The 26508-nt window shown below is 30.2% G+C and overlaps 1 protein-coding gene across 5 annotated transcripts; it reads left to right on the top strand.

Annotated features, from left to right (window-relative positions):
* The first annotated feature begins 6793 nt into the window (after positions 1-6793).
* LOC130671612 (serine/threonine-protein kinase BRSK2) lies at positions 6794-16495 on the top strand. Of its 5 annotated transcripts, none has more exons than XM_057475613.1 (14): positions 6794-6968; positions 7210-8157; positions 9183-9363; positions 9447-9587; positions 10858-11008; positions 11096-11311; positions 11390-11589; positions 11668-11898; positions 11954-12294; positions 12415-12557; positions 12631-12783; positions 12863-13037; positions 15035-15264; positions 15433-16495. In XM_057475613.1, exons 2-14 carry the CDS (start codon positions 8049-8051, stop codon positions 15655-15657), a joined length of 2496 nt encoding a protein of 831 aa, XP_057331596.1. In that variant the 5' UTR covers positions 6794-6968; positions 7210-8048; the 3' UTR covers positions 15658-16495. The 5 variants fall into 5 exon arrangements, with proteins under 5 accessions (XP_057331596.1, XP_057331599.1, XP_057331598.1 ...); XM_057475616.1 differs by having other exon boundaries at positions 6794-6973; positions 11975-12294; XM_057475615.1 differs by having other exon boundaries at positions 6794-6973; positions 11972-12294.
* The last annotated feature ends 10013 nt before the right edge of the window (positions 16496-26508 follow it).

The raw sequence follows: 26508 nt of genomic DNA, 5'->3' as shown, positions 1-26508 counted from the left end.
TTTCTATGTGATTTGAAAAGCATAGCCGACATTACGTTACGAGCTTAGTAATGATTACATTTAAATGTGACTATTACTATGCAGCTGTGTACGTATTTTTATTTTAATGTTGTACTTGATTTGAAATTTTGTACATAGTTTCTATGATTATTTCCCATTAAAAATGAGAGTTCGCAAGATCTGATCCGATGAATAATTCTCATTTTTGGGCTGTTTGTTTACGCGGTCACAGCGAAAAAATTGTTTTTTGTTTATAAAAAATAGTCGCACAGAGTTTTTTTCCGATGAAAATTTTTTTTTCTCGTTATTTATATTGTTTCGAACAATTCCGCAAAGTTCCAAAACGTTTTAAATGTCTTCACCTCAGCAAGTGTCTGAAATCCTTATTTGACTGGAATAATTACAATTATGAACAATAAATTATATTTTACATGACATTGATTCAATTCTCCACGAAACATAGATAGTAAATTTTCATCATTAATTTGTCTATTTTTTCGTATTGTTATAGTTTATAATTTTGACGATCTTAACGAAAGTTTATAACGGGCTGTCTGATACAAAACTCAAAGAAGTGGTTAAGTGGGAGAAGCTGTTGAACTCAGTGACATCCGATTAAGGGGAAGAGGCTCATATTGGGCAGGCTTATGATGGATAGTCAACTGTAACAAAAATATAGAAAAGGAAATTAATATTCTACGTTATTTCTTTTGAAAAATTGTTATATTATAACTTAATATTTATTAAAGTGATATTAAATTATTGTGCAACATTTAGTGATATTTTTCACTACCCGAATTTAGTGATTTATATTTAGTAAAAAAATAAAAATTAAAACTTAGGATTTACATTGAATACTATGCATAATAAAAAAATAAATGTATAGCAATTTCTGTATATCAGATCGATAGGCTATTAAAACGTATTAGACAGTTAATAATTCTGTCTATTTTAGAATGATCATATATAACATCATAAGAATATACTCGAACACGCTGACAAAGTCACTTGAGTAATCTGCAAATACACTCGCGACGAATCATCGGATGAGTAAACATATGCAACTTAACCGAACCGCCAATTATTTTTTCAAGCCTGGCTGTGATGTTTGTTCCCCTTTTAAAGGGTGGACGATATACGTAAAAAAGGACGTACTCATGCTGCACTAATTATTACTACTTCTTCAAAGATACACTGAAAAAAAGAAATATTTGTCCCAAATAAATCAATTTATTTTCTTGATTTACATAATTTTATAATTTGACTGAAATATACAATTTATTTGAGCATAGCATGTTTTTGTAGAGAATTAAATGTTCTACAAGAAAGGTTTCTTATAATTTTTTGATAGATCTAAGCGTTCAAAAGTTATTTTAGCTTAAATTCAAATTTATGATAAATTTCTCTTTTTTTTTTTTTCACTTTTCTAGCAAAACCATCAGTCTTATCACAAAATGTCATAGGACTTTTCTTGTAGATCATTTTTTTTTTGCAATTACAATATGTTATTTAATTTCATATTTCAAAGCTTACAGGTTTTACAAATTAATTATTTGGGAAAAAATTTGAAATTTTCGTAAAAAAGTAACTTTTGAACTGTTGGATTTATCAAAAAATTATAGAAGACCTTTCTTGCAGAACATTTAATTCTCTACAAAAATATGTAATGGTCGTTCCAATTTATTAACCCGTTAACGAGTTATAAGATTTCAAAGTTGAAAAAAATTTTTTTCATGTTATTTAAATGGGAAATTTTATTTAAGTAAGCGCGCATTTTGCAATTGAATTACTCTCTTAAAATGAATCAGTAAAAAGTGCTGCAAATCAGTGAATATTCACTGCATAAACAGTCCCAAGTATACCACTGATTGAATAAGTGGTATACTTGGGACTTTTTATACAGTGAATATTCACTGATTTGCAGCACTTTTCACTGATTCATTTTAAGAGAGTAGGGGGCCTAACTCGGTACCCGATTTTCTCTTATGTTACATTCAACGTAATTTTCATATGGGATCAAATAAAAAAAATATCTATTTCTTGGCATAGTCTTATATATATTTATGTAATATTACGCGCCTTGTTGCGACGACATTATAAAAAAATCTCAATGAAACTTGACACACTTATTCTATTAACGATTATTTTGCTTAAGTTCGAAGATGAGCAAAATTGGTTCTAGTTCAGAAATGGTGGACGTTTAAATTTCTTAACATCACAAAAAATTTTATTTCTGTGAAAAAGATGATAGAATAAGGTGTGTTTTCCTTTTTTACTTTATGTTTTTTGAATTTTTAGAAAGATTTAAACTGCCATGATTAATTTCTGTGTTATGGCCAAAATTTCATAATTTTTCTGGTTTTCAAACTGAAAATTCATGAAAAATGTCAACAAAAAAAAATTGACTTTAAATTTAATTTTATCTTCAAACTTCAAAATAAATAAATAATTAGAGATCTACTTCCATCTCGGATGCCGAATGGCCATTTTTTTATTTTGGAGTATCTATAAATTATTAAAATATATACAGCTAACTTTAAATATCTTAAAAAGTTCATTGTCAACTATTTATTTGCAGCAAATGGATTATTTTTCACCACAGAGAAATCGCTTCTGCTCAAATACATTATATCTTTTTCACAATTAGATATTTATTCGGCCATATCCAAATATATACGATATCTTTGGCTCAAATAAATCTTTTCTTCAGCGTGGTGCATTTTGTGTTACTGAAAAAATTTTAAATCTTAAATAACTTTAAAAAGAAATTTGTGCATTTCCATTTCTGAAAATTTGATTATTAAAACAATTAATACTTTTGCGGATCTTGATTACTGTACATTTACGGCAACGTTATCGTATTTTACGGTCGAATCACCGTGTTGTGGCTCTATAATTATAATTATTTATCAAGGTAATTATAATTATTGTGAAAAAAAATTTTAAATTCAAATTTCACCCTGGAGCATCACTTGATCGGAATGATGAATGTCTATTTTTGATGAGGAAATTCCTGCTAGCTGCTGGGCTCGAGCCCGCATCCCTCCGATTAAGTCTTTCCCATACAGGAAAATACGACGGGGCCAGATATGGACCACGCTTGGTGCAATGCTGTCGATCTCTGGCCCATGCTTGTAAACCCGCTTTGGCCCAGCTTTGGCAAAAGTCTGGGATGATAACAGGGTGCCAGGCTTGGTTGTTACCAATGGCCCAGGCATCATTGCCAAGGCTGGCCCATGCTTGTTTGCCAGACCTGGCCCATGCTTGCTTGCCAGACTTGGCCCATGCTTGCTTGCCAGACTTGGCCCATGCATCGACAAAACAAATAAATTTAATTTAAAAAAAATTTTATTATTATTATCCTAATAGAGTTTGTGATCATTAACGTTTAAACTATTTAAGTGAGGTAAATGATGTGAAAAAACTCAATGAAAATTCTGCTGGGCTCTGGGCGCGAACTGCCGTCCTTCTGATCTCTAGGTTTGAACGGTAGCTACTGGACGATCCTACTAATGTTGAACCGAAACTTTTATATGTTGTACTTATTCATTTTACTACAACCACTTGGTTTTATGAAATATAGAAAGCAATTAAATAAATATTTTCGATTAAGAAAAAAAATAATAATTTCGTATTATTTTTATTATAATTACATAATTTTTAAAAATAAAATTTATTAAATTTAATTGATTATTTATCAAGAACCCAGTTGAATTGTCTTGCTCTACCATCCGCAATATTAAAAATAACATTTATTGTAGAAATTCATGAGTTATTTCTTACTTAAATTAATTTTTATAACTAAAATTATAAAATTACGGTTGCTGATTGCAAATAACAACGAACTAAAAAATATTTCAATTATTAGTTGTAAATAATTTTAATCGCAATATTATAATATTTATTAATTAAAACTTATTTTAATTCAAAAATAAATAATTATTAATTTAAAAAACCATAATAATGAGTTAATTGAATAATTAATAAAAAATGTGGGTTAACCAATTCTGGCCCAAGGATGGGAAACTATAGGTATAGCCGAACTTGGATAATCCTACCTTGGCCCAAATCTGGCTTGCCATTGAATGATCAAGGCAGGGGAACCTAGTCTTGGCCCATGTTAGGGTTACCATCCAACGGCCGAGGTTAGGTTACGCAAACTTGACCCAAGTTAGGGTGACTCTAGGCTTGGCCAAGGCTAGGTTACCCAGTCTTGGCCCATGTTAGGGTTACCATCCAACGGCCGAGGTTAGGTTACGCAAACTTGGCCCAAGTTAGGGTGACTCTAGGCTTGGCCAAGGCTAGGTTATCCAGCCTTGGCCCAAGCCTGGGTGATCATTGGAATGGCCAAGACTAATTACCCAGTTATGGCCCGGGCATGGGACAGTATAGGTTTGCCAAGATGGGCTTCCCAACAATGTCCCAGACATGGCCCCGTCGTTCAACTCTGGGGCTTCCTGTATGGGTTACTGCTATCTTCTGCGTTGGCCCACGTACGAGGTCGCGTTAGAATAAATAGCACATTTATTAAGATACCAAAAAATTGTAAATTCACGCTGACTTTACAGCCAATATACGCAATATATTATCGCATTTCACCGTCATGAATGAAGTAAATACCGTAACTCTACTGTTATGTTATAGTGAGTTTACGGTGAATTAACGCAGTGATTTACTTTAAAATCACGGCACATTTTTCCTTTAACGGTAATTTCACACTGTAACGGTGAATATGCCATAATTTTACCGGAACTCACACCCGTCAGAATATTCATTAATTATTATTTAAATGATATTGCATCGGGAATTTTTCAATTCAACTGCTAGCTTTTTTTTCCACTGTCTATTTCAAAAATTATTATTAATATTTTACTCCACTATTGTAAATGGTAAATCAATTAATTTAAAAAAAAAAAATATAAAAAAATTCTTAAGTTAAATTGACATTTATAAAATGTTAATTTTAAAATAACACTTTATAAATGTTGATAAATTTGAATTTTTGTAGTAGGAAACACTTTTAAAGTGTTAAATAGTATAGATCGATTTAAAATTTGCAGTGCTTAAAAGTGAGTATTTAATCTTTTTCATCATGATTTTGAATTTTCCGGTTTAGGTCCATTTTTAATTTTTTGTCGGCAATATTTCTTGGACAATTGCCCTAGTGGCAATATTGATCAATTCTGGAGCAAATCTTGAGGAAGCCAAGCAAAATACAGCACAATATTATATCTATGTATACTGTGCTCTCAAGATCTTGACTAAGATAGCTATACTAGATTGATTAATTATAGAATATACTAATTAATGTATATATTAACATAAATTTTCAATTAATGGCATTTTCAGATCCTATTCAAATAATTAAAGCACAACTTTGTGAACACTTTATCTTGAAGACAAATACAATAGTTACATTTTTATGAAACATACTCTCTAAACACGAATTAGTGAAATAAGTGAATATTCACTTATCTTCACTAATTCATGTTCAGAGAGTACCAAAAAAAAAAAAATCTGAAAAACAGTTGACTCTGCGGGCCAGCTTCGAAGCTACCCTCTGTTTTCGAGCTTAAGGAGCTTGAAACGATTATTACCAACACATGTTTGAGCTCTTAGAGTTCGACAGTACCTTCGAATACATTTATATTTTCGAGCTTTTCGAGGTTGAAAAAAGTTGTTTTATATTAATCTGCAAGAATTCAAAAAAATTGAAAATAATCAATAAGGATCGATTTTTTAACGTCTTGTTCATGATTATACTTAATAAATTCAATGTTTTTTGACAGAAATTGATAGAAATAATTAAGATGAAGAATTACGTGAACTTTTAATGAAACCAACAAGTTAATATATAAAACATCACAGAAAAAAATGTCAAAAAACAGTGATTTTTCACAATATTTATCGATATTATTTGAACTAACGTACCGATTGCAATAAATTATGTAGCGATCATCAAAGACTATAAAAACACAGGGCCGGTATACGTTTTGGAGCATATGATGAATTACATTTTGCGTTAGCCGGAAAAAAGTAAGTATATTATATTTTTTCGTCGACGATATCTCTTGAACAGATATTCCGATTGAGACGTTCATGACGACAATCGAAAGCTTTCATTATGCTCTCGAGCTGATCGGATTTTGGAATTGATCGATTCGACAGTTTTCGAAATATCAAAAAAAAACGAAAAAAAAAAATTTTTTTTTCGTGTTTCCTAAATATCTCAGAATCTATTTCACTAAATGATCTAAAATGAGCTGAAAATCTAAGCTTAGAAAAACTCTTTCGAACGTCGCAAGAACCATCTAGATCAGTTGATTCATTAAAAAGATATGAAAGGTTTACACACACACATCTCTCTGAAAATGTCAGAATAGCATCCTAGGATCTTGAAATGTTGACTGAAAACTCGATTTTTGAAAATCGGGGTGAAACCAATAACTTTCCGAATTTTTCGAAAATCGTTAATTTTCTTAACGGGAAATTAAAAATAAATAATTTATTTAATAACTTAAAATTCTGAAAAGTAGATTGATAGTTCAACATACTAAAAATTTGGCATGATAAAATATTAAGTCTATTTTTTATCTTATTAAACGTCAACGTTAATCAAAGTTTAGTCTCATTTCTCTACTAAGGATTTCAATCCATACAAAAAACTGCATCACTTAATACATAATTAATCGTATTAATAAAAACATTGAATGTAATTATATATTTCAATAGAGATAATATAATTGTAAATTAGACGTGTCTGCAGTATTCTTTATTAGTAGCTTAGACAAGCGCAAGTGTGGAAAACCATAGCCACGAGTACATCGTGTTTTGTATTGTTCAGTGGGCGCTTCGTATCAGGGGGTGACTCTGCAACACACGAAAGAAAGATGCGCGCGCATTTACCTCGAGCACATAATCGAACTGGGAGCGCCTTGCTTTTCACCCTTAGCTTCGTTCTCTATTTGGTGAGGTTTGTGTTTCATATAGAATACGAAGATTTTTAAATTATATATATTTAAACCAATCAAACCATTAGAGATCGAATTAGTATATACAATTATAAATCGATATGAATATATAATTATACATATATTTATATGTATATATGTATATCAATACATGTATATGCATATATATACATATATATATACATATATAGCAAAAAATATAAAGTTCTATGTGATATTAAATAAATTCCTTTTTCAGTTACCTTGACATTGGGTTGGGCATTGTCGATAGTGATATAAATTGATAAAGAAATTAAAATGTGTGGTGATAGTGGTAGTGGTGGTTGAGAAATTATAAAATGTAAATGCATAACTTTTTCTAAAAACTTTAAAAAGAAACCTGTTAAGTAGTGTATATATATAATTGTGACTTACAATGATTCAACCATTGGATTTTTCGAAAAGGATTTGAAGATTAAATATGTCAAGGTGTATCATTTCAAATGCGAGAACACGAAAAACGATAGCATAAAGTCAATTTTTCTTCATAAATTTTTTTTGTATCGCAATTTATTATCATCTGGCTCCTTCGTTATCAGAATCATAAACTCAGTTATAAATCATCATTAACAATCAAATCAATTCAGCAAAAAAAAAACTGAAAAATTATCTGGGAAAGTGACAGAAAACTCAAATTAAATAATATTTAGTAAAACATTTAGCTGTATAATAATTATTTCTCATTTCTTTACCAATATTTAATTATCGTTATTATGTTATTTCTTTATTGAAATTTACCTCTATAAAGTAATAGAAGAATATAAAATCGTTAAAACAAGAATGCGAACGAAAACGAGGCTTCAGCCTTTTCGGCGACACCGGCGTCTTATTCGAACTCGTGTGAGAAATGTGCACGATTTCAACACGGGGACGATGAGTATGGATGATTCCTGGTATTCGCAAATAATACTTTACAATAAGGCGCTAAGAAAATGAATGTGACCTTTGCCAATTTGAGGTGGCTGTGAGATAAACTGCGGGCTCTTTAAACGGGCTACGCACATCTTAATTTAAAACTAGGGGATACAAAAAACCAACATGACGGCGGTACCGGGCAAAGAAAACCCGGTTGTATCAAATACTCAAGAGACACATCAGTATGTTGGGCCTTATCGGCTTGAGAAGACTTTGGGGAAAGGCCAGACTGGTGGGTGACCTTATACCTTTTATTAACTCCTCTACACAATAATTACATTTCACTCTAATTATTAATATTTATTTCAATAAAAAAAAAAAATCAGGAAACAAACTTGTTTTTTTTTTTAATTTTTTTTCGCACGTTATAATTAAGTTGAAGAATCTATGAAGTGTATAGAAATACAAGACATTGTTAAAATACCAATCGACTGAAAATCTATACTTGTAATTTCCAGTAAGCTTTCAATATTCTTAGTATCATAAATGTTGGTGTTAATCACGTGGGATATAATATTATTAGGGGCGTGCCCTTCATTATTAAAATGTGACATGGATTTTAACTGTTTTTCTTTTTTATTGATACTTTGTTGTTGATGGCGTAAAGTAAAAAATAGTTGTAATTTTTCAATTATCGACAAACAAAAAAAACTAACAAAAAAAAAAAATAACGGATCACCAACCCCATGAATCAGATTTTTTATTGAAAAGCAAAACATCGATAGAACATTGCCACAACTAGTGAATATTTCCGCATAAATAGCAAAAACATGATGTACTGTTGGATCAATCGTATTGGCCTCATTCAATCAAATCAACGAGATTCTTTTACACAAACAATGATTTATACGAATTTAAAAAAAATACAATTGTCATTATTATCAATACTAAATATTTAACGGAAATTAAATTTACGTTTGTCACTATTAATTTTCCATCATTGCAAAAAAAAAAAAAGAAAAAGATAGTTTTATGCAGTCGCGCAAGCGCATTTACTAACAAAACGAGTAGTGAACATATGTAAAAATTAAAAAATACACGTTGTCTTCACGCATCTTTACTATACCTACTCACTGAAAATTAAGAGCTCTTGTAACGCGTTTATTTCTTACCCCCTTATTTTTTATATTTAGGATTTTTTTAGTTTGTTACGTTTATCAAATTACACTGATCTTTTTTTTTTATAAATCAAAGTTATTAAAAATTACTAGAGTTTAAAAAATACTCGATTAATGTAATACTTAAACTTTTTATTAGGTCTAGTAAAACTTGGAGTTCACTGTGTACTTGGTAAAAAAGTAGCAATTAAAATTATCAACCGTGAAAAACTGTCTGAGTCCGTGTTGATGAAAGTAGAACGTGAAATTGCTATTATGAAACTCATTGACCATCCTCATGTGCTTGGACTTTCAGATGTTTACGAAAATAAAAAATATTTGTATGTGTTCTATTTACATTATTTATACTTATCTATTTATATGTAACTTTAATATATTTTTTAATAACTATTCTTTATTATAGATACCTTGTCTTAGAACATGTATCAGGGGGTGAACTTTTTGATTATTTAGTAAAGAAAGCTCGACTTACGCCGAAAGAGGCGAGGCGATTTTTTAGACAAATTATTTCTGCATTGGATTTTTGTCATAGTCACAACATTTGGTAAGTATTTATTTTTCAATGCATTTAATTTTCGATTACTTGTTTTTTTTTTAACTAGTTCTTACGTCACTCATTGCTTTCGTAATCGGGTTCATAACTTCTTAGGCCCGCCTAACGGGCCAAATTTACGGTAAATTACGGTAAAACACCGTAAGTTACGGTTTTATACCGATTGATCATAAAGTGTGGCAAAATCACCGTACACTTACGGTAAATTTGTCGCAATTTATCGTAAATCTACTGTAAATTGGATCCACCATGACTCCATTAAATTTATTGACGATTTTCTGTTCTCTTCGATATGTACATTACGAGCCTAAAGTTATTCCCTAGTAGCATTGTCTTAAGTCAGTTTCTTACGGAAGGTATAAAAAAGACTTGAAAGAGATCGATTTTATGTGGATACTTGTCAATGACTCCATCAAGTTTTGCTTGAGATACTTCTTAAAGACTTACGGAAATCTGTAGAAACAGTTTGCAACAATTCTTAACCAATATAAATACTATATAACAATGTTAGTTTAGAGTTGCTGCAGAATTGCTCGAAATATCGGGTTTCTTTATCTCCGAGTCACTCCAAGCTCTTTAAGTCAGCACTACTGAATTTTACTATACTAATGCTGAATAGATGGCTCACGAAGTAACGAAGAGGGTGAGCATGTCCAGGTAACTTGAGCAATTCTGCAGCGAGTCTGAGCTATTGCTTCTTGAGTAAGTATCATCTTAAGCAAATATTACTACAGATTTACTTATAGTATCTTACGGAAGTATCTTGCCTCAGACTTGTCCAGGACTAATGATGCACTTGCTGAAGACTGAAGGTGCAGATTTACGTAAGACTTCCTTAAGAATGCTACTAAAAATCGTTTTCACGAGAAATAATCGATAGTTATTACAAACAAATCAATTGTTTACATCTTAACAGCAGCCGATAGGCCTTAACTTGCATTTACAAAAATATGTGTAATCAAATCTATGTTATCACGATCAGCATCTAATTTTTTTTATAATCAATGAGCTCTCCTTTATCTGGATAACTTTGGCTTCTTAGGGTAACATTGTCCGCCCTAACAAAATAGTATTTAGACATGACTCAAGTAGATTTTTTTTTAATGCATATAATCAATAAATGGTGTAAAATCCTACAATACCCAATCTTACAGTAAAAAAAAAGTCTTCATATAGTTTTAATGGTGATTCAAAAAAATATCTTTATTGGGTCAAAGTTACTCAGATTAGTTATACATACTTTTATTTATTTCATACTTAGTCACAGAGATTTGAAGCCTGAAAATTTGTTACTCGACGAAAAGAATAATATTAAAATAGCAGACTTTGGAATGGCATCATTGCAACCAGCTGGATCTATGCTAGAAACAAGTTGCGGGTCTCCTCATTATGCATGTCCGGAAGTGATTAGAGTAAATAAAAAATCTTTTTTAGACTGTAAATTTTAAATATATTTAGTATTTTAGAAACACACTATTTCTGTAACTATATTATTGTAGGGTGAAAAATACGATGGTCGAAAAGCAGATGTATGGTCATGTGGGGTAATTTTGTATGCTCTTCTTGTCGGTGCACTGCCCTTTGATGATGATAATCTACGGCAACTTCTAGAAAAAGTTAAACGAGGTGTATTTCATATACCACATTTTGTACCACCAGATTGTCAGAATCTTCTTCGCGGAATGATTGAGGTCAATCCTGATAAACGACTCACAGTAATAATTATTTATTATTAATATAATTATATCTACTCTTATAATTAAAAAATCAACATAATTTAAATCGTTTAATAGTTGGCAGACATAAACAAACATATCTGGGTAACTGCAGCTGGTAAAGGAGAACTCGAGTTGGAACTCTCAATGATGGAAGTAGTACAAACACATGTCATTCCGTCCGTCGAGTTAATAGATCCAGACGTACTTCAAGCTATCGCAAGTCTAGGGTGTTTTAAAGAACGCGATAAACTTATTCAAGAATTGCTGAGTCCTAAGTAACTTATCAACTTTTGTTAAACATTTTTAATCTAATTGTACTAAAATTTGAAATAATAAATGTTTAATTCATACAGCCATAATACTGAAAAAGTTATCTATTTCCTCTTACTGGAAAGAAAAAGAAGAAGACCAGCCTGTGAAGATGAGTTAGAAGGTATAAGAATAGGACTAAGAGGTTCTTCAGGACCATTAGAAGCGGATCCACCTAGAAAACGAGTTGATACTTGTCGAGTAAATGGAAATACTGCATTAAATTTAGGACAAATCAGTCATGGATCACCTTTAACGCCTAGAAGACAATCCAGGTGAGAGATAAAACTTTTATTTACTATCCAACTTGTGACTAATTAATTTTAAAAGATTAACCAATGATCCTAGTAGCGCACGACATCATACCCGACGTTCGCCAAGTACTGGATCGCATACGCACATGTCACATTCTCATACCTCAACGCCAGGAAGTTCACCCATGCATAGTCCCAACGTTGCAGGTCTCCTCAGTCCACATAGAGCAGTACCCAGTTCACATCATGGGCAAAATCCAAGTCCACATCGGTTATCTATTACTGGTGGATCAGCCAGTGGAAATGGTACAATGTCCAGCACTACTACAACAACGGCAACTACGACTGTCTCAACGACTCCGGCTACTAGTCAACCGTTTTCAAGTGTTGCTATTGAATTAAATGAGATTCAATCAAGTAAGAGATAATACTTTCATAATCTTTTTATCAAATTAAAATACTAAAAAAAGGAAAAAAAAACATTTTCTTTTATTAGCAAAATATTTTTATAAATATTAATTTGCTCTACTATTTCAGTTGGTATAACACCTCCAGGTTCACCACATACAGGAACTGGAACTGGAGCACATCACTGGAGATCTCGTTTAAATACAATTAAAAATTCGTTTCTGGGTAGCCCGCGCTTTCATCGACGCAAATTGCTAACAAGCACCGAAGAGGCAATTTCATTGTTACTGATAAAATTTCTATATTTTGAATATAATAGATGATTAACAATTTATATTTATTTAGGTTCATCTTACACCGGATTCTTCACCTGAACTTACAAAAAAGTCTTGGTTTGGCAGTCTTATGGCTACTGAAAAAGATGAAACATTTACAGTTCTTGTAAAAGGGAAACCTTTAGCAAGCGTCAAAGCTGATCTTATTCATGCTTTTTTATCAGTAACTATTTTACATTAATTATATTCAGTTTTTTATCTTAAAGATATCACTTTTAAAAATAAAAAATTCACTTTTATAGATAGCTGAGCTATCACATAATGTTAGCTCGCCAATGTCTTTTAAAGTGGAATACAAACGCAGTAGCACTGCACCTGCAATGTTTCAACGACAAGTTAGATTTCAAGTTGACATCAGTGCAATATCTAAACAACCCAATGAACCTTTGTTTGCTATCACATTTACGTTATTGAGCGGTGAGTATCAATTTTTCGTTTTATTTTTAAATTATAGATACTAATACTTTTTTTTTACTGTTCTTTTGAAAGTTATCCAAATGCTGGCAAATCGATGATACTTTGGCACGTTTTATGCATAGTTATTATTATTATATAATATAATATGTGTGTTTATTTAGCATATATACTACATTAATTTCATAAAAATCATATTTAGTACATATAGATCATTAATTTATATCAAAATTTCTTTTGATATAGTTTTACAATTATCTTTTAAAACATGATAATCTTATTTCATTTTTTATTATATTCGGTAATTGATTGTACTACTTGAAACCTACCTATATTAAAGGTTTTTCTGCCGCATATGTTTTTGGTCGATTAATATTTAAAAGAGAGCTATGGCGTGTGTAGTTATTATGTTTTTCACTTATTAGTTCTATTTGACTGCATAAATACGATAAACTATCATCATTACCTTCCGTGTATATACTGAGAGAACAATTTGTTTGAGCCAAATAAGATTTGTTTCATGCAAATAAATCCCATATTTGAATGGACCCAATCAGTATTTATTTTAGACAAACGAATTCATTCATTTGAGACAAAGATATGATTTATTTTAATAAAATAAAGATTTGATTATAGTTAACAAAGCTTTATTTAGATGGTGGCGACTATAGCGCCACCACCCGTAGTGTAATTTTTTGTTAAGGGGGTTCCCCTATGTGAGGGTCTGTTTTATAAGCGTTTTTTGGGAATTGTTTTTTTTTGACGACCAATAAAAAGATAGAACTTTGAGTTTTTGTATCATTTATTTATTGATATTTCAAGAGTATGTAAAACACATTTCGAATAAAAATCTTCATTACAACGTAAGTTGTACCGCTCTGAAGACACCCGCCTCAAAGAAAAGTACGCTCACTTCCTCCACGATTCCGGCTCGTCGACTTATCTGAAAAAAAAACAAAAAAAAAAACGGCGTTTCAATCTGTAAGCCTAAATGCATCGAGTGAACTAGAATCATACAAAAATTCTGAGTATTTCTATTTTTTTCGTAACGGAAAAATAAAAAAAAAAATCACGAAATTTCAAACTTTTTTTTTATGAAGTCTGCTAAAAATCCAATTTTTAATATTTGCAAATGTCTTCAAAGCGGTACAAATTACGTTGAAGATATTTATTGAAAATTCGTTTTACATACTCTTGAAATATTAATAAATAAATGATGAAAAAACTCAGAGTTCTATTATCTTTTCATTGGTCGTTAAAAAAAAAAATTCCCAAAAAACGCTTAAAAAACAGACCTTCACACCGGGGAACCCCCTTTAACCAAAATTTGATAACTATAAACAAATATATACTTGAATGAAATGAACGATTTTGTTCAGTCAAATTGACAAATTAATTTGATTCTATTAAATATTTATTTCAATCAAATAAATACTTCTCAATAATTTCAAATAAATCTACTTGTTTGGCTCAAATAAATTGTTCTCTCAGTGTACATAAAAGATTCTAGTTTAAATCCAAGCGGCAGTTGATCCGCTGACAATTAATTGACAATTCATACGATATTATTGATTACATATACGTTAATATCCCCGAATAAAATATCAGTTAAACATGTGAATACAAACGTGTGCAATGTGCCCTTTTGTCACAGGTTTTAAGCGCGCGCGTGTGTGTGTAATTACAAGAATCTAGAAACACATGTGTGCAATAGTATTGTGCCCTTCTTTCACAGATATTGTATGTGTATAATTATAATAGTATGTTAACACACACACGCTTGCAATGGTACTGCAATTGCAATTGCCACTCAGATCAGTTGCGTCTCAAATCAATTTTCAGTGGATAAATTATCACAGATCATTTGAGGTGTCACCATACGATCTCAACGCGTTGTAATATCATAAAATTTATGTCAGCTGAACTTGTTAGTCTTACTATTTGAAATTAAAAACTCATATATATATATAAACTTAAAAATGTATTATAATATTGAATAGGAAACATACGACGATTTCGAAGGGTTTGCGAGCACATACAATCTCAAGTGTGCTCTAGGAATATTGGAATAGCTCTTGGTGCTCAAAGCCGAGCGGCACCACCAAGTCCCAGGGCCTCTCGTAAATTTACTACAGAGATGAGTGAAAGTTCAAGCTGTGGAAGTGACACGAGTGAAAGACTTTTCCTCAGTCCTCATCCTGCTACCAGACAGGTAGTTTATTTTAACAAGGTATCACATCGCCATTGTAATCATCTTCATTAAATTTTTCATCCTACATTTTTATGTCACATAAAAAAAATATGTTTGTTTTATTTAATACTTAAAAAGTTTAAATTTTTTTTAAATGTTAGTTTTAATATAACAATTTTTAGATTATTGTTATAATTTAAATTTTAGGTTGACTCCGATCTTGAATCTGAAACTTCGGCATTCGATGGCAAATCCCCAACTCACGAGAATGGTCGAAAAAGCTCGACATCAACAAACAATAATAATCCAATTACTGGCGATGTAACACCAACGCCTGGAAGCCCATCTAAAACCGTGCGAAGCAATTCAGAAAGTCAAAATACTCCAGAAAAAAAATGTGTCACAACGATGAGTGGCAACAACATAGCGTGATACTATCAGAATTTTCGTATGGAATTACGAACTAGCTTCGCTAGTCTGTGGAACAGTATACAGTGAATTTAAAGCAATGCCGGTGTTTAAATAACGGTATTTCTCTGCTTCAATAAGTTTAATGAATTTAGTTATTTTAAAAAAGAATGAATTTATATCTATACATATATACCCTAGTAGCGTTCTTAAAGAAGTCTTACGTAAATCTGTACCTTCAGTCTTCGGCAAGTCGGCATCATCAGTCTTGGACAAGTCTGAGGCACGATACTTTCGTAAGATACTTTAAGTAAATCTGTAGTGATATTTGCTGAAGACAAGATACTTGCTCAGGACGCGTGAGGACAGACTTGGTTAAGATACCTGGATATGGCTACTCTCTTCATTACTTCGCGAGCCGTCTATTCAGTATTAATATAGTATTCAGTGGTGCTCACTTAATGTTCGATACAATTTTATCGAGTGATAGTATTATCAGTTTGTTGTAAAACTTAAAATTTAAATGAGGACCACCGGGTTTGCTATAGGTACTGCGTTTGAGATTGGAGTGTTTCGGAGATAACGAAACCCGATATCTTAAGTAATTCTGCAGCGATTTTGAGCTAGCATTGTTATATATTGCTTAAGAATTGCTGCAGATTTCCGTGAGTCTTTAAGAATAAGAATTGCTACAGATTTCCGTGAGTCTTTAAGAAGAATTTTAAGCAGGATGATAAAGTCTTTGGCCAGTATACTTATGAAATCCATCTTGTTCAAGTCTTGTTTAAATCTTCCGTAAGAAACTTGCTGAAGGACTTTCCTCAAGTAATCTGCTAAAGACAATGCTACTAGAGATGTATATATATATATATATATATATATATATATATATATATATATATATATATATATATATATATATATATATATATATATATATATATATATATATAAATATTACAAATGTAAAATTAAATCGGGACTAATGTGCAATGACTTATAAAATGATATTTAAAAAACATTCCGTATTAATAATACAAGAAAATATGAGGAGGCTCTACAATATTACGTAGAATTTAAGATATATTTTCTCAATAAACATATCCTTCGACTAGTTAAAAAGAATGATATATTTCGTAACTAAATGTGCAATGAGAAACTGTTAATATAGAAAGTGATTTTGGTTAAAATTAAAAATAATTTATTTGAATAAAATACTCATTGATAATATTGAATAAATTATCACACTCCTCGTGGAAATTTTATTTACTTATTTTAACACACCAAGGGTGGCTAATACGAAAGTAAATAAATACTGATGACGTTTCAATCTTTGTTATTTATATATGATTAAATTTAATTTATAAATCTAATGGTATTAAACTATTTCTCAATGTACATTCTTAGTAATATAAACAGTGCGTTACTATCATCATATAAACGTAATTGTTAAATAGTTATATTATAGTCTCCGTAATTAAATATGACATTGTAAGAGAGAAAAAGTTATAATGCTTCGCATTTGCAATTGATAAAAAAAAAGTTTTTTAATAAAAAACATGAAATTTAATCAAGTTATTTAAATTTAGTTAGTCGGATTTTTGGCAATATAAATAAATAAATAATGAAAAACAAAAATTATTCAAGTAATCTGACGAAAAAAATACGAATAATGAATTGATTTTTTAATTAGAGAAAAAAAAATGATGTTAATTAATAATAATGGATTAGCATTAATTTTGAGTTAATAATAACTCTTACTTTAATAATAATCATATTAATTAAGGATAATTATAAATTTATATAAAAGATATAATAGGTATGTTTAAAAAGAAAATAAAGATATTACCGGCCATATTTAAACTAGAATTTTATATCGATACAAATAATTCAGTAAAATGAACGTTGTATCGGTGAACCGTAAACTGAGATACGGTTTCAAATAATAGCTGCATTATCAGATTAATTTAAGATTCTAAGGAATTTAGCGATATTAATTTTTACATGAGAATCCGTTTAGTTTATGTAAATCAGACAAAGTTATTTTATTTCTGTATTAACGTATACATTTTTTATATAATCTTGCTGTTACCAATTTTTCCGAAGCTCAAAAATGTAAATTTAAAATGCAATTAATATAATATTACTGTCATTATTAATCAAGCTATTGATAAACTTAAAAACGCCTATTGTAAAGTACCTCATTGAGTTAATTTTTTATTAGTAATTTAGCGTAATTATTATTAACAAATAACATTATGCAGTCCTTAAACAAAAGTAGTATTGTAAAAATTTAAGTATATAATTAACGTGGGATTATATCAAAATAAATATATCGGTTTGTCTGACTTACTGATAAGCGTGATCTCATCAATCGTAGCTAGTCAAGATTTTTAGCCAACGTAATTTATGTTTTATTGCGTTGCTAGTTTATAAGATTATTTATTTGTCATTAATATTTTATTCATAATTTAAAAAGTTACGGTAATAGAAATTTAAATGGTGTAGCGCATATATATATTAGGGTGTTTAAAAAAAAAACAATTTTTTTTTTATGGTTTTAAAAGTCAGTCTCAAGTATAAAAAAAATCTTCCCAAAAAAGCAGCTTGAAATCTCAATCCTGCTAAGAGCTCAACGAATATTCATTTTTCTATTTAATTATATGTGAAAAAATTTTTTTTTTAAATCGAAGTAGTATTTAGAGTTAAAATTTTTTTTATTTCTGATTGATCTGTAATTTTAATTCTTTTTTTTAAGTTCGATTTTGAAAGTAAGAAATTGTTTTTTCATGTGTTAAAAAAAATAATATCCTAATTACGATAAAACAAATTGTTCTTAATTTATAATTAAAAAAAAAAAAAAAAATCATTTTATCACCTAAAATTGTAAATTAATTGTTGATAATATAATTAATTAAACAAGTTATTTAAAAATACATCAGTTTCAAATTAAGATGGATTGCATATTTAGCGATAAAAATCCTAAATTTCTGTCAAAAACTGTTTAATACAATAAAAACATGAAGCTATACTACTTATCATAGTTTAAAGCTTCGTGACTCATTTCTGTTATTTCTACAAAGAAAACACTTAAGAACTTTTTTGTACAGAATTGGATTTCCTAAAAAATTATGTTCCTCGATTCTCGAAAAAAAAAATTTTTACATGCAATTTAATTGGGAAAATGAATATTCATTGAACTCTTACTAGGATTGAGATTTCAAGCTGCTCTTTCGCGAGGATTTTTTTAAAACTAAAAACCAGCTTTTGAGACCATAAGAAAAAAAAAATTTTTTTAAACACCCTAATATATATTTGCATATATAATAGTCATCGATGAATTATTATTCATTTATTATCTACCTCACTTTATTTCTAATGTTCATTTTTATCTTTGATTAATATATGAGGCTTACTTTTTAATAAAACATCATAAATAACTTAAAAAGAAAAAAAACTTTGATCTTGGAATAAGAATATATTTTTTTTTTTTTTTTGATTGATTCGTTTGTTCATTTACATATTTTAAAACGCAACCATAACTACTGTTATCTGAAATGAATTAACTTGATACCTTAAAGGCGTTTTCTGACAATGCCCCCCACTTTTTAAAAATAATCAATGACTTTGAAAAGTCAAACGTATTAAAATTTCATTAATTGATTTAAAAAAAGTTAAAATATTAATTCAGAAAAAGGACAACGTAGTTATAACTTTGCTAGGATATAGATTTTTTTATGAATTACCTATAGTCGTTTTAAATAAGCTGTTTAATTAAATTTGTTAAGAAAATTTTAGCCTACAATATGTGAAATTTTGAATTATAGTTGAAGCCGCAAATAATGACGTTTTCCCACTATTTGTCTGAAATTGAATTATTACCGCACATGCCCTTTAGTGCAAATACATGCACTTTATTATAGCCAACTAGTTGGAGACAGTCATTCTTTGAGGGCTCAACTATATAATCTTATCCTAAAATTGTACTGGAATTTGTTTATCAAATAACGCTTAACTCCACATTGATAACAACTGCACAGAAAAAAAAGTTAACTTGAGTCAAGAAAATATTTTTGAAGACAAACGTTTTCGGAAACCAAGTCAAGATTTTCTTGAGCCAAGAGAATTTGTCTTGGTTAAAAAAAATTCGTCTTGGTCGGAAAAGATTTCTACTTTATCTGAGAAAATTTAGGTCTCCAAAAAAATTTTCTTGAATCAAGAATATTTACCTTCAGTCAAGAATTTTTTTTTTTCTGTGTGTAAGTAATTTTTTTTCAAATCCATATCCCAGCAAAATCTAAGTACGTTGTCCTTATTTCAACGAGGGCTTTAATTTTATTAACTTCCCACTATGACAATCGACGATTTCCGAAAATTTTGGGAAGTTATTATTTCGTTCCGATTTTTGAAAATCGAAGTTTTTATATGATACTGAAGTTAGCCGACGTCTCATCATTTTTTATCTTTTTTCAAAACGATAAATTATAGAAAAAAATTTTCTTTTAAATTGCATCTATAGTTTTTTTAATTTTCTACATGTGCATATTTTTTTTATTTATAATAGATTTATTGAAAAAAAAAAAAATTCGAAAATTAATAACTGTCTGTTAACTTCAGAATCATAGTTTTCATTAGATGTCGACATTTGTAGATCTTAGGAAGCTATTTTGTCCATTTTCAGAATCATGTTCGAATGGCTGTGTGTGTGTGTGTGTGAATGTGTGTGTAAAATTTCTATAACTTTTTAATGAATTAACCGATATAGACGGTTTGTGAGGCATTCAAAATAGCTTGTCAGCCGACGCTTCAATATGAATTTTAGATCATTCGATCAGACAGACTCTGAAATATCTAAGAAATACGAAAAAAAGCTTGTATTCTTAGTTTTTTGAAATTTGTCAAAAAGGACTTTCAATCAATTCAAAAATCCAGTCAAAGCTTTAAGAGTTGCGTTTTTTTTTTAATAATTTTGGATTTTTTGAATTTTTGTAGTCCCAGACCAAATATAACTTTTTTCGAGCTTGAAACTGCATTAACAATAATATTTTCGAGGTCAAGGAACTCGAAATTAGCGGGAAGTTTAGGAGTTGGTCCACAAGGTCAACCGTTTCCTAAATTTTTTTAACTTAATCAATAAAATTTTATTACGGTTGACCTTTCAATGTCATTAAATATTTAAAAAAAGTAAGGGGCATCGTGCAAAAGTAGGCTTTATTTTTTTCTTATAGTATGTTCAATGAATTAATACTAACTATCAACGCCAGAAATTAATATAGTAAATAGTAAATAGCGCATTTTTACCAACAATAATACATCAATTCGCGAGATGACTCAAATTTTACCAATCCGTTTATAATAGTATATTAAATGGCGAGGAATAAAACAAAAAGAATTCATACGAGGGTGAGATTGTCATCACACGAAGCCTGAATCTTACTTTATCCCGTGCCATACATTATATATACTTTCCATAATTATCTTTATTAAAACTTATATTTTTAATGTTGTAAGCCAGTCGAAACAATAAAAGTCGATATCAATGAACATATAAAAATTTAATAGTCAACATGGTTGATTAGATCGACACATGATTATTATGAGATTCACAATCAAAAAAAGAAATTCTGAAAAGGCTAAAATAAAATCAAAAACTAATTTAGCGAGCAGAAATCGATGGTTTTTAATCCGCCTAATCGCATTGGTCAAAAATTGGCTTGTTGTAGCTAACTTAACCGGCATTAAAATTTTCAGTTTAAATGTAGGTAAGATAAAAAAGTAATTATCGTCATAAAAATCATATCAATAACTTAAAAATCAACAATCGAGGTGTGTACTAAACTCTAAACTTATTAGTATATTACTTACCAAGAGAGGAAAAGACATTCCACGCCGCTTGTGAATTGCCTACCCGAGCCGAAAATGAGGGTGGCAAACTCACGGATTGGGAAGTCCTACCTTCCTCCATGGTGTGTATATTATTTTTTACCAGATCTGCAGCTGAAATTTAAATTATTGCCGCTGTTTGGGGGAAGAATAGCGCATACGCTAATTTTTGTCATTTGTTTTCTCATAACAGAGAAAAGAACTATTGAAAGCAATATTTTTCACCAAACCTGCACCGAAAGTTTCAATTCCTACCCTGTTTAGAGGGAAGAAAGTCGTTCTTTTCTCTTTTTATTTATGAGAAAACAAATGATAAAAATTATTGCATGCACTATTCTTCCCACAAACATAGGCAAAAATTTAAACATTCAGGTGCAGGTTTGGTGAAAAATCGTATACACGCTATGGAGGAAGGTAGGGCGTGCCAATCCCTTCGGCTCGGGTAGGCAATTACACATGCGGGTTAAAATGTTCTATTTTCCTCCCTCGGTGTGTAATGTACTACTGTTGAGTGTGTTAATTTAAAACACAGAAATGTTTTATTTCGATTTAAATACATTATAATTTTTTTCAAATACTTGTGAATTGTATATATTAATATCGAAAATGTTTTTTTTTTTTTTGATACCAGCATCGAAACTCGAAGTTTTAGTGTCTGTACAGCCGGTCGCCACAAACAAATTTTCAGTCCAATGTCACAAACAAACACCAGCAAACGTGAAAATTGCGAATATCTTCAGTCAGAGGGCAGAAACAAAATTGTTTCGTCCCTTGGGAAGAAACAAATAATGTTTCTATCTACTGACTAAAGGCACTCGCAACTCCAGCTCTGATTCTTGTCATTTGCTTAATAGTAATTTCAGATCAATTTCATTTACGTAAATGATAGTTCTGATTTTGCGATTAAGTTTTATAAAAATAAGTGTAAATAATAAAAAGTATTTATAGTTTTTGCTTAATTACAAATTGCAAATTACAATTTACGTTTATGCTAATAGTTGATCACACCGTTGGTCTTAAATTGACTTGTTTCTGACTGGCTGTCGTCACTGAAACTCTAAGTTCCAATGCAGGTAATCATGAAAAATATAATGTGTGGCATGTTGAAACACGATTCCAGACTGCGGATAATGTCAGCTCTCCTCTACAGCTCGGGCAAACAACTTCGCCCTGGTCTGAAATCGTTTTGTTTCATCCCTTGTCATACAATATACTATTAAAGGAAAATGAGACGTTCAGATTTTTTAAATTTAAATATTTGTAAGCCCCTTGGATTTAAAGTACATTTGTTTTACTAATTTATTATTAATTTCCCTTTAGTAAACTTTCTTTTTATATAAAATGTGTTATGTAAAATATTTAAATGCAATAATTTTATCAAATACTCTCATTATACTGATCATATCACTCACTTTGTAATATAACTATTTTCAGTGATGAAATGCTATTGAATAGGAAGCCTCAATTATTAATATTTAATCGTCTATAATCACTGCTAAAAGTATTTATTTCTTATACCAAAAAATTAATGTATATTATTGAAAAATGAATCAACGAATCTTTTAATTTCATGGGAGGTATAAAAATTGAATGCGAAAATGTAAAGGAAAGGATGATGATTATTAGATAAAAAAAATAGTAGATTGGACATGCGACTATAGATAATTGGATTTATAAATATTTTTCTGTAATTAAATTACACGTCACAAATTAAATTTATAAATTTGGTGACACGTCCATGACAACTGACAATAACGACTGCGGTTGCAAGTGACTTTTACCGAATCTAATTCATTTTATTTCTTCATCTAAAATATATTCAATCATATAAAAAACATACGAAAAATTTATTTTAAATTTATTATAACAAATACATAAAACTTTAATTATGTATATGATTGAAATAATTCACCTATAAGAATAGGAAAATTTTGAAGTGACGGCAGTGTCTAAGCGATGACCGTCCCCGTCCCTTAATTAAATAATTAGTGACATTAGGTACAAAAGTGAAAATGAAAATAAAATTTAAAAAATCGATTATTTTCAGAAAAAAAATATTGTACGTAAGGAAGCATGAATCCATAATATTAAATGATTAATAATGTTATATATACATAATGTGATTCATTAAGTGTCATCCGTACAGACGAAGAAAAAAATCCAGCTTAGATCGATTAGCCAAATTATTTCTAAACATTTTGTCGGATAGATAAGTTGATCTTTTAATGAAAAAACCAAACGCTTTGTAACAATAATTTTTGTAAGTAAAAAAAATATATATCACAAATAGTAAATGAAATAAATAATCTCCTACGCAATAGCAACGTGTGAAATTTTTATATTATTTATACACAGAAAAAAAGAATTTCTTGGCGCAAGAAATATTTTGTATTATGAATTGAAGACAAAAATTTTTCTTGGCTCAAGAATTTTTTTCTCGCCAAAAAAATTTTTTTCTTGTTCCAAGAAAATTTTATCTTACCCCAAGAAAAATTTTGTTTTCACTTTATAATACAAAAAATTTCTTGGGTCAAGTAAAAATTTTCTTAGAACAAGAAAAATTTTTTTGCGCCAAGAAATCCTTTTTTTCTGTATATTATTATAATTTTTACTCATATCAAAATCTTATAGGAATCTTGCCCAAACCTGGTCACTAATACACTAGTTGTCTACGGCTTTAAATGCCAATGGATTTTGCTGCAGACATTGCTACAAAGTTTTTAAATTGCATGTCTTGCGCAAGACTTGTTAAAAAAACTTTGTGTTATATTGTACTTGAAGAATTCTGTAAGCATATTAAAGATATCTTGCTCAAGGTGCTTTGGTACAGTGACTTAAATTAATCTTGCACCAGAAATTACTTGCATGCACTAACATATATTACATTATCTATCTCGCTTCTGTCTCTCACTTTACCCCCTTCATTGGTATAAAATACAGGGTCATAGGAAGAAGTGAGATATATAGATAGTGTAATATGACACTTCTTGAGCAGATCTGGCGCAAAGTTTGCGTTAGAGTCTGCATGTAATTTCTGGTGCATTACCCGTACAAGATACGTCTAAACAATTTTACTAACACATCTTGAGCAAGACATCTTCAATATTCTTTTGTACAATATCATGTGCGAGTCCTACAACAATCTTGTCTTAGAATCTTGCATTAATAACTTGTGACAAATTGATAGGTATAAGAAGACGTAAACGTAAACGCCTAGGGGTTTTCTACAAAATACTTTAAAAAAAATAGTACAAGGCTACTGCAAGATTGTCTTGTGTACGTCATTTTTGATGAATCCATGGAGTATCTATTAAATTTTTAAGATCAGTGTCTTGACCAATGACTTGTAAGAGAAATTGTTAGATGGACATATATACGTCTTTTTATATCTATGAATTTGTCAAAATATTAATGCAAGATTCTAAGACAAGATTGTTGTAGGACTGGCACATGATATTGTACAAAAGAACATTGAAGATGTCTTGCTCAAGATGTTAGTAAAGTCACTTACACGTATCTTGAGCGGGTAATGCACCAGAAATGACATGCAGACATTAACGCATATTTTGTGTGTAACACAAGTTATATTTTTCATATCATCTGAATAAATGAGTTTTAATGCTTGTTTAATCAGTCAAAACAAGTCAGTTTCTGACCGATATGATTTCATGAGTTTAAAATAACTGGTCTTTTTGCTAGGGCAAAAAACGCCTTTTTCACCATACCTGCACCGAAAATTTACATTTATGTGGCTTTAGACATTGGAATTTGGAGCTTTAATGCAAGTAATCATGAAAAACACACTGTGCTGCAAGGGATAAAAACACGATTTCAAACTTCATATGAAGCTAGGACTCCCCTTCGATGAAGTCAATCAACCTCACCTTTAACTGAAATCATCTGGTTTCATCTCTTGTCACACAGTAAATATTGCATTTAAAAGTCTATACCGTCAAAGGTACACTGTAAAAAGAGCGGTGTTAAAAATGGACTCATTTTAACTCCGCCCGGTGTTAAAAATACCGGTGTTAAAGCGGGGTAACCGGTGTAAAAGCGGAGTAAAATCGGTGTAAAGGCGGGGTAACCGGTGTAAAAACGGAGTAACATCGGCGTAAAAGCGGAGTAATACCGGTGTAAAAGCAGGGTAAACTGCGTCCGCTTGGATTATTAACTTTAAAGATTATAAAACACATAAAAGGTCAGTACTTTATGAAAATTGATAAAGAATATCATTCATTAACAATTATAGTGATCGAGTAAGTAAAAATATTCACAAAATAAAATATTTTAACACTGGTAAAGAATGTCTACACCGGCGGCGGCGTTATTTTAACACCGGTCTAGAATATTTACACCGGTGACGGCGTTATTTTAACACTGGACTAGAATATTTACACCGGTGGCGGCGTTATTTTCACACTGCTTTCGGGGGTAAATTTAACACCGATAATTTTAACACCTACACCGTTTGGACTTACCCCGGTGATTTTTTACAGTGTATAAAATAAAAAACTGATTTTAAAAAAAAAAAAAAAAACATTGAACTACATTAAAAAAATTTTCTAACGATTTAATTTTTTAAAATTCAAAAAAGGTTCTTTAAACGTGTCCGATATATTAAACTGTGTCAAAGAAAAAACGGCTGTATTTAACTTCCTGCTAAGGAAATTTAGAATTAAAAAAAAAGGAAAGGTTATTCCGGTTTCATTCTAATTTTCAAATTTTGAACAGATCTCAACGTTTTAAGGTTCTATTAGGAAGCTATTCTGACCATTTTCAAGATGATGTCCGAATGGATGTACGTGTGTATGTACATACGTATGTATGTATGTATTTATGTAAATGTTCTATAACTTTGAACGGATCAGCCAATTTGGATCTTTGACGCGGCAATCTAAGCGGCTTTTCAATTTCTAGATTCCATGACAAATTGAGGTCGATTGGTATCGTACGTTTCAAGTTATTTTAAAAATAAAATTTTTGAAAAAACGT

Source organism: Microplitis mediator, chromosome 7, assembly GCF_029852145.1.
Source record: "Microplitis mediator isolate UGA2020A chromosome 7, iyMicMedi2.1, whole genome shotgun sequence".
Classification (NCBI taxonomy): Eukaryota; Metazoa; Arthropoda; class Insecta; order Hymenoptera; family Braconidae; genus Microplitis; species Microplitis mediator.
This window is presented reverse-complemented; position numbering and strand designations above follow the sequence as displayed.

Coding starts and splice junctions, on each gene's coding strand:
- LOC130671612 (XM_057475613.1), top strand. CDS start 8,049: ATGACGGCGGTACCGGGCAAAGAAAACCCGGTTGTATCAAATACTCAA. Junction 11,312..11,389: donor ATCCTGATAAACGACTCACA/GTAATAATTATT, acceptor ATCGTTTAATAG/TTGGCAGACATAAACAAACA. Junction 15,265..15,432: donor AGGTAGTTTATTTTAACAAG/GTATCACATCGC, acceptor TTTAAATTTTAG/GTTGACTCCGATCTTGAATC.